The sequence below is a fragment of the Egretta garzetta genome, unplaced genomic scaffold (genome assembly GCF_000687185.1).
Source record: "Egretta garzetta isolate BGI_Z169 unplaced genomic scaffold, ASM68718v1 scaffold840, whole genome shotgun sequence".
Classification (NCBI taxonomy): Eukaryota; Metazoa; Chordata; class Aves; order Pelecaniformes; family Ardeidae; genus Egretta; species Egretta garzetta.
Genome location: NW_009258262.1, coordinates 420,550 through 428,516, shown reverse-complemented (window position 1 = coordinate 428,516; position 7,967 = coordinate 420,550). Strand labels below are relative to the sequence as shown.

The 7,967-nt window shown below is 57.5% G+C and overlaps 2 protein-coding genes across 2 annotated transcripts in view; one reads left to right on the top strand and one right to left on the bottom strand.

Annotated features, from left to right (window-relative positions):
• Positions 1-1,835, bottom strand: part of MPEG1 (macrophage expressed 1) — a 2,599-nt gene extending 764 nt beyond the window's left edge. The window contains exon 1 of the mRNA XM_035898258.1: positions 9-1,835. Coding sequence (XP_035754151.1) covers positions 9-1,794 — 1,786 coding nt within the window. The 5' untranslated portion in view covers positions 1,795-1,835. The remainder of the gene's footprint in view (positions 1-8) is intronic.
• A 439-nt stretch (positions 1,836-2,274) lies between these two features.
• CPT1A (carnitine palmitoyltransferase 1A) overlaps positions 2,275-7,967 on the top strand; it is a 78,804-nt gene continuing 73,111 nt past the window's right edge. The window contains exon 1 of the mRNA XM_035898771.1: positions 2,275-2,285. The gene's annotated coding sequence lies outside the window, so the exon portion shown is untranslated. The remainder of the gene's footprint in view (positions 2,286-7,967) is intronic.

Below are 7,967 nucleotides of genomic sequence, written 5' to 3'. Positions count from 1 at the left end.
GGGGAGGGGGGGCGGGTGGCGGGGCGGCAGCGAGCCCCCCGTGAAGACGCCGGCCTGGACACAGTACTGCACCTGGCAGCTGTCGCTGATGAGCGCCAAGTGCTGGCTGAAGCCTGGGGGGCAGCTCTTGGCACGGGGGTCCTCAGCGGTCCCCTGGTGCTGCCCTGCCAAGGGGTTCCCTGCCTGGCAGCTGAAGAAGCCCCCGAAGGGCACCGCGTACTGGCCTCCCGACTCGTAATCCTGGCTCACGCACACCTTGAGCTCATCGAAGAGCTTCAGCGGGAAGTACCCCGAGGGGCAGGACTGGGCACCAGTGATGGGGTTGGCACTGTGGGTGCTGAACAGCCCCCCAAAGAGGTATCCTGAGCCTGGGGCTACCGTCCCACTTGAGGCACACCAGTAGGCACTGAATTGTACCCGAGTGAGTGAGAAGACGTCCTGGCACTCGCGGTGGCAGAAGATGCCCAGGATGCACTTTTTGTGGCAGTCCAGGTGGCTGTGGCCTTCCTCCCGCTCCTGCACGCCCAGCAGCACTGGAGTGTAGGTGGCGGGGCAGGAGAAAGCCCCAGTGAGGGGGTTCCTCTGCTCCAGCCCCTGGCACAGCGTGCTGGTGTAGGGGCCGGCCAGCCCGGAACATTCCTGGAAGACTCCCCCAAAGGTGAAGTTGGTCACAGCACCCTTGCAGGAGCCATCATCGGCATTGGCATGGAAGTTGAAGTTGGGCGAGGTGGCGTCAGTGCAGCCCGGATAGGTGTTGAAGGTGTAGTAGCGGTGGATAGCCATCTCCACTCGCCTGGCCAGCTTCTTCACTGTGGGGGTGGGCAGCTCTGGCAGGGTGTTGGGGTTGATGAAGAAGTATAGGGGCAGCCCTGAGCGGTCAAGAGCCACCAGCTGGTTTCTGATCCCCTCCTGCCAGGTCTTGAGGGTGATGCCTGGGTAAAAGGGGGTCCCGCCGATGCTCTCTACCCTGGAATTGGTGCGGTTGTCCAGATACTGCTTGGTGAAGCCTGAGCTGACGTCCAGAGATGCCTCGGTTTTCATATTGATGATGCTGTGGAAGGACACGCCGGCTGAGGCGGTGACAGCGCTCCGTGTGGCCCCGCTGTCCCTCAGGAATGTTGCCTTGATCTGATCCTCCTGCACCAAGCTGGCTCCGGCATCTATGGAGGTGATAGTGTGGGTGCCATAGTTAAGCACCAGCACCTCAGCCAGAAAATCAGCCATCCGTGTCTGGTTGTTCTCCAGGTGGCTGGCGATCGTCAGCAGCTGCTTCTTGAAGCCCTTGTCCAGGACTGCCCCCGGGTCGATCTTGGCAGTGTAAACCAGGTTCCTGACTTGCACTCGGGTGGTGACAGCGCGGTCTTTCACTTGGCGGGTCTTAGTCCGATGGAAGTCGTAGGAGAACTTGCCGTTGATGGAGGAGAAGAGGGACAGCTCCATGTTGATGGAGGCGGAGGTGATGCTCTGGTAATCTTTCCAGGACTCGATGATCTCTGAGTTGATGTCCAGGTTGCTCTGCTTGCGAGGGATAGTGAAGATCTCATCTGGGATGATATAAGATCCGTCTTCTGTGGTCTTGCACAGCGAGTAGCCCAGGTTGATGACTCTGCCCATATCCAAATTCCTGAGGTTATCCCAGCCCCCCCCCGGCAGGACTTCCAGTCTTGGGAGCTTCAGAGCCTTCTTGCACTCTGGAAAACCTGCAAAGGAGGACAGCTCCTGGGACTGTTCATCCCCTCTCACCCAAGCCACCAACACCCAGGTGAGCAGGACCCCCCACAGCACCCAGCCCATGGCTGAACTGGTGTGGGACTATCACCAGACGTCCGAGCAGTGCGGAGGGAGCTGGGGAAATGAGCTGGCTGGGAGTGCAGCTGCTGGGTGGTTCCTCCTTTTGGGGGTTGAATTAACAAAAGAGAAAGAAGAAGTGAGAACTGATGAATGTGAGAAATGACTGAGTGGAGCTGAGACAAGCAGATGGGGATCAGAAAGCAGAGGTTCCCTGAGCTCATTGCCTCCCTGTTGTGAAAGCCCCCCTCCCCAAGAAAGCTCTTTACTGCGCCCAGGTGATTTCGCTGCGTGAATCTCCCTCAGCCAGTGCTTGGGTGACTCCCCCAGATGAATCCCCCCCTCCCCACCTCTGGGTGACCCTGGATCCTTTGTGCTGTGCAAGGGACCTGTCCCCGGCCCCGTGGCCTTGGGGTCCCACTCACATGATGGGGTGAGGTCTGGCCCTGGTCTCATGGGCTTTGCTGTGACTCCCAAGGCTTTCCTCCCCGGCAGAGGTGAGGAGGGGATGCGAGGAGGCAGTGCAGTGTGATTTCAGGGTGGGGGACGGTGCAATGCTCGTCTTCCTTCTCTCTTGGGGAAGAGGCTGCCCGAGACCCTGGGGCAGGCACTGGTGGGTTTGGAGGTTCCCCCCATGGTGGCCACCCCATCGCACAGGTGTTCCCCCCCATACCTACATTAGGGGCCTCTGTAGCCTCCTCTACCCCATCCCTGCTCTTCCCCCAGGGTCTGCAGTGGCCCCGGCTGGGAAAAGCACCTCCTGCTCAGGATTGCTGAGCCATACAAAGCTGGGCCCAGCAGGACTGAGCTGGCTCTGCCCAGGGATGCTGGTGTGTGGCTGGGCCCCGGTTTCAGCAGCACAGAGCAGCTGCTGCGTGTTTTGGGGAATAAACAGTTAAAGCAGCTTCTGCTGTGAAAGCTGTGAGTCTTTCCATATGGACAGGCTCGCTTCCCCTATTTTTGCTAGTTAGTTCCTCTTCCCAGGATGGTTCTGGCATGGGATGAGGCTGAAGCAAGAGCTGTGATGGGGGTGGTGGTGGCGGGGGAATGGGACACCCTGTAGATGCATGTGTGCTTTTGCCAGGATAATGTCAGGGGCTGGGACGGGGGGAATGGATGAGAGGAACACCATCGGGGTGACCTTGCTGGAGGCTCCCACACCAACCTGGAGCCATCTGTATTTCAGACCAGACTGTGAGGTTACCTCACCTAAAAGCTGGCCACAGGTTTCACTGCCACCCAACTTCAAACCCTAAGCAGTGGCCCCCAGCGGAGAGCCGCAGCCGGTGATGGCTGCAACCCCTGGGATCAGAGGAGAGAGAGGAGCCCCATGGGGCAGACGGGAGCTGCCTTCTCTCTCCACCATGCAGGAGCAGTTCCCAAACGGAAACCAGGGTTTCTCCATGCTGTGTCTGCTGCTGCAAGCCATCCTGTCCTGTTGTGACCGAGACGCAGCAAGCACGGTTAAAACCCGTCTTCTGCACCCAGCTGGGGGATTAAAAAAAACCCTAAATTTCCTTCTTGACTGCCACAGGGAATGAGCAAATGCTGAAGCAGGAGAGCAAGCCATGCTCACCAGTTGGTGGGTGCTGGGAGGGGATGCAGAGCCCTGGGCAGGGCTGCCGCCACTGTCCAGAAGATGAGGAAGGGGAAGCGAGGGAGGATGGCCACCAGCAGAGATGCAGGTGCTGGAGCAGGATGGGGAAATGTGGTTTGGACCTTCCCCTGAAAACAGCAGAGCCAATAAATGCTCAGGGCTGGGGCGAGGGGTGGGATGTGCTGCTCACGGCCAGCCACGGCACTGATGCAACCCAAATTGGCAGGGCCTGGGATGGATGGAGGCAATGGAAAGCTTTTTTAGTACCACTGCTGGGTGCCAGGTCTGACTTCCGACCCCATTGCTAGGTCTGGCAGGGACCCTTGGCCACCTGGGTCCCAGTCCCAAGGACACAGTGCCCCGGCACGCCAGGTTCCATCATCATCATCATGCTGGGGCATCCTGTGGGCTGGGATTCCCCGCAGCAGTGCATTATAGAGCCTCATCCTGCCGCTCGTCCCTGGCATTGGGAAGTCAAGAATAAGTGAGGCTGGGAAGGCAGCGCAGTTCAGTACTCTGGCTATAAAAGGCAGGTGGCCTTAGAAAAATTCCCAAGGGCTACTAATAAATATATCAGTTTGCAGCAAAGTTCCTGGTGGGAGGAATTAGAGATTGTTACTCAGTGAACAGAAAAAAACATGGGTTGTAACCACTGAGCACGTGAGCCCAAGCGCTTGCAAGGGATCATCCGAGACTGATGTTAAACTGGAAAAGCGTGAGTTATCCTACAGCCATCTGGGCTTGTGTCCGCCCGCGGCTGGCCGGCGGCTTGGATTGCTACTCAGCACCAGAGCATGGAAATTGCTCAGGGCTGATGAAAAACCGTGTCTAGAGCATGTCAATAAATAAATACTCTCTCTATACACACCCACACATATAGATATTCAAGCTTTTCTTGGCTAGGCAGAAACCTGAAAGAGGGAGGGGGGGCATAGTTTTACAAGAAACAACCCTTTTGTCCTCACTGATGTTCTATTTTTAGGCAAAGCTTGGAGAATTTTTGCCACAACGAGAAGCAGAGAATTGTGACATCAAAAGCCATCAAAATGAGCCATGTGGGGGGTTTCAGTTTTGTTCCCTTTTCCGGCCGTGCCTGTTGGCTGCTGGTAGAGGAGGTGGCCCTGACTTGCAGATTTCTGTGGAGAAAGCGGGATGGAGCGATTTTGCAAGCTCTGTGCCCGGGCACATGTGCTGGTAAATGAAGGGGACAAAGTGGGAACTTGGCCCATGCAGATGTAGGTATGACTTGAGTGGTTCTTAAGTGTGGCCCTGGCTGCTTATTTTAATTAATGTCTCTTCCTTACGACGGGGAGTCGATCCAGCGTCAAGGCCTGCCTCCTCAAGAGACCCAAACTCAAGCACCTTCAGGCAGAAGGGCCTTTTTCTCCTGAAAGTCAGCTGCAACTTGTTTTTCTACAAGTGATCTCCTGAAGTTTTTAGGGCTCTGTAGACCATCTCGATAGGGTCAGGTCATTCCCCAGCCAAGAGCTGCAAAAGCAGCAAGGAGCCCAGGAGGCCCCTGGGGACAGTTTCACCGTGCCACTGGGACTGGTGATGGCCACCATGCTCTTGGAGATTGTCTTCCTGGGTAATTTTTTTTAGCAATACCCTTACAGCACCTGAGGGAGCTGGGGCAATTAGGGGCATGCTAATGACCCCTTTTGTGAGGACATTTCCCAGGGAGTTTAATTGCAGGTGAGTGCCACCATTCAGTGGGCCCTATAACATCCCCATCCCACGGCAACTTCTGCAGGCCAGCTCCATGGGGATGGGGGGGACGTGGCCGCTGGAGGCACTTGTGGCAGGTGAGAAGCACAGCTACCTCTGGCATGCTCTTTTGGAGAGCATTTCTTGGGCAAGTGTTGGCTGTGACTGTTCCTCCAGCCTTGCTGACTTGGCTTTACAGGGGCTTTCCCAGCTTTGGAGAAGGAAAGAGAAACCAGGTAGGAGCCACGGGGTGATTCTGCCACCCACAAGGTCAGGCTTGCTCAGCACCTGAACCCTGTTATTACGGGTGTGTAATCAATATTGGATAATTCTGCCCAGGGCGTTTCATGTGTCTTCATGTTGATGAAAAACTATTTTTCTCAGTGAAGTAGTCACCAGCATTATTTCTGGTTGCATAGAACATATGCTTTTTCTCTCTGAGTGTTTTCTGAGCACAGGGAAGTAGCTCTAAAGCCATGAAGATGTCAAGAAGGATGACTTCAAATTGTGTTTTCCTGTATAATAGTCATCTAGCTCCAGAGCAGGTGGAATGGCACCACTTTCTGTAAGCTCACTTGCTTTATTGAAAGGGAGAAAGAAATGAGCTTGTTCAGTGTAAACTGACTTTTAGACTTATTTTAAAGTTGTCAGGGCCCAGAGGGCATTAATTGGCTTTAATTTCCCTGAGCAGCCTCACCTGGCCCCAACCCCATGGCCACAGGAGTCCTGGTTGTGCTCAGCCTTGAGCCCCCTGAGCTGTGTTGTACATGTCCTGGTCTGCAGCCCTATCTTCTGGACAGATGCCTTGGACCTGTGCTGTAAGCAGCTCCTCTCCTGGATGGACCCCTTGGATGTATGTTGTAGCTCATCCCGAGCCCCACGCTCCTGATGGACCCTGGACCTGGTTCCTTTCTTGCGGCCGGGGCTGTTGATGGAGACGGTTGCCAGCCCTGGCTCTGCGCGCCGTGCTCAGGTCCCATGGGACTGCAGCCTACCAGCGTGCGGGGGGTGCCTACCACGCCTGTGCTGGGGTGCCTCCTGGCCATCCCCATCCTTTGGGGAGCAGCCAGTCTTTGCTGCTCCCTGGCAGAAGCCACCAAACCAGTCTGTATTTTCTTTCTTATCTAGATTAAGGATGATGCATTAACAGCAGAGTTGGAGCTGAGCCTCAACCCTGGCAGGGGGCGCCCTGTCCTGCCCAAGCTTGAGTGTTGCACTTGGGGCAAATCAAATGTTGCAGTGGGCACAGACCAAAATGCAGGGGACTCCTTCTGAGTGTCAGGAAAGCCTTTTCCACTTTGAGGGTGACCGAGTTACTGGCACAGGCTGCTCAGTGAGCTTGTGGAGTCTCCCTCCTTGGAGATAACGCCAAAGCCCCCTGGACGTGGTCTTGGGCTCCTGGCAGCCCATCTTGAGCAGGGAGGGCTAGACCAGGTTGTTCCTTGCCAAGCTCAGCCAGTCTGTGATTCTGGGACTGGGATCCCTGCCACACTCATGGGGATGGGAAGCTGTGGGTGTGAGGCAGCAGGATGCCCAAAGCCCCGGGGCCCCTCCTCTGGGTGGCTGCACTGCTGGGCTTGTCCCCACAACGGGGGTGGTGTGGTGCAACGGTGAGGAGGAGGGTGGCCTGGCATCCCTGGAGGCCAGCGCCCTGCCTGGTGTGTCCTGCAGCTCTGGCAATAAGATGGGCACAGCTGCCATGGGTGCAGCCCTGAGGACACCCTGGGGGATGACAAAGGCCTTGGTAGGGCAAGCATCCACTGTGGTCTCCCCAGGCCTTGTCACAGGGTTCCCTGCTACAGGCATGAGCCCTGTTGAGGAACTCATGCGTAGGCGCTCCATAGAGGCTTTGTGGCATCCGCCCCAGGAGCTCCACAAGGCCAAGGCAAGTTCTGCACAGGCCAGAACTGTGGATGGCAGCTTCTACCACCTGACATCTGCAGCCCCTCTGGAGGGGACCACCAGCATGGAAGGGACCGCAGCATCCAAGCCCGGTGGGGCTGAGGCAGGCCATAAAGGGCAAAGGTGGTGGTCCTTGAGGAGGCAGTGCCCTGGAAGCTCTGAGAGCTCCCTGGGCTGGGGGCACTGGTCCCAGGACACCTCCAGGAGCACAGACGTGCAAGGGCAATAGCCTTGGGTTGGATGCCCCCCCCCGCCGCCAAGGGAATGCCAGCCTGGATGGTTCTGCCACCTCCCACCTTAACACCCTCCAGCTCAGAAGGGATGCCCAGCCAGTACAGCCCGTCCTTGCAAGAACACTGCAGTGCCCCTGCCACCAGGTACATGTGCTCATGCCACCCATGTTGAGCCCATGGCGCCCAAGACACTGCAGTGGTGCTGATGGGCAACATGCTCCGCTTGGTCCTGGAGAAGATTTGCCAGTGATAATGGAAAGCGTTCCCATCTCTGGGGAGTTCTGCCATGCTGTGGAGAGGCAGGGCCGGGCTCTGTGCAGCTGCTGCTTTTCAAAAAAGCTCTGTTGTTGTAAATAAACCTGTTGGCTTGTGCTGGAGAGAGCCCCGCCGTGGGGCAGGGTGCAGTGGGGATGGGAAAGGGAAGGTGGGCTCGGGGGCATTAGGGAAGCTCTGCTGTCCTGGCCTGGCAGGAGGGCGAGGCGATGCGGGTCAGCCTGGGCAAGCTGCCTGCTCCTCCTGGAGCTCCTCAGCCCTGCTCTGGCCGTGGCACGGGGTCAGCCTCACCCCAAAGCCTGCGCCGCCCCATGCCCAGAGGGGACAGGGGCAGGAAGAGGCCATCGGCTCCTTCTGCAGCCAGTCCGGGTTGTCGCCCCGCAGGGCAGCTCCCTTGGCTCCAGTGGACCTGTGGGCCAAGCCCTCCCCGCGAGCGGCTCCCCGCAGGGCCCGGGCCCGCCGGGGGG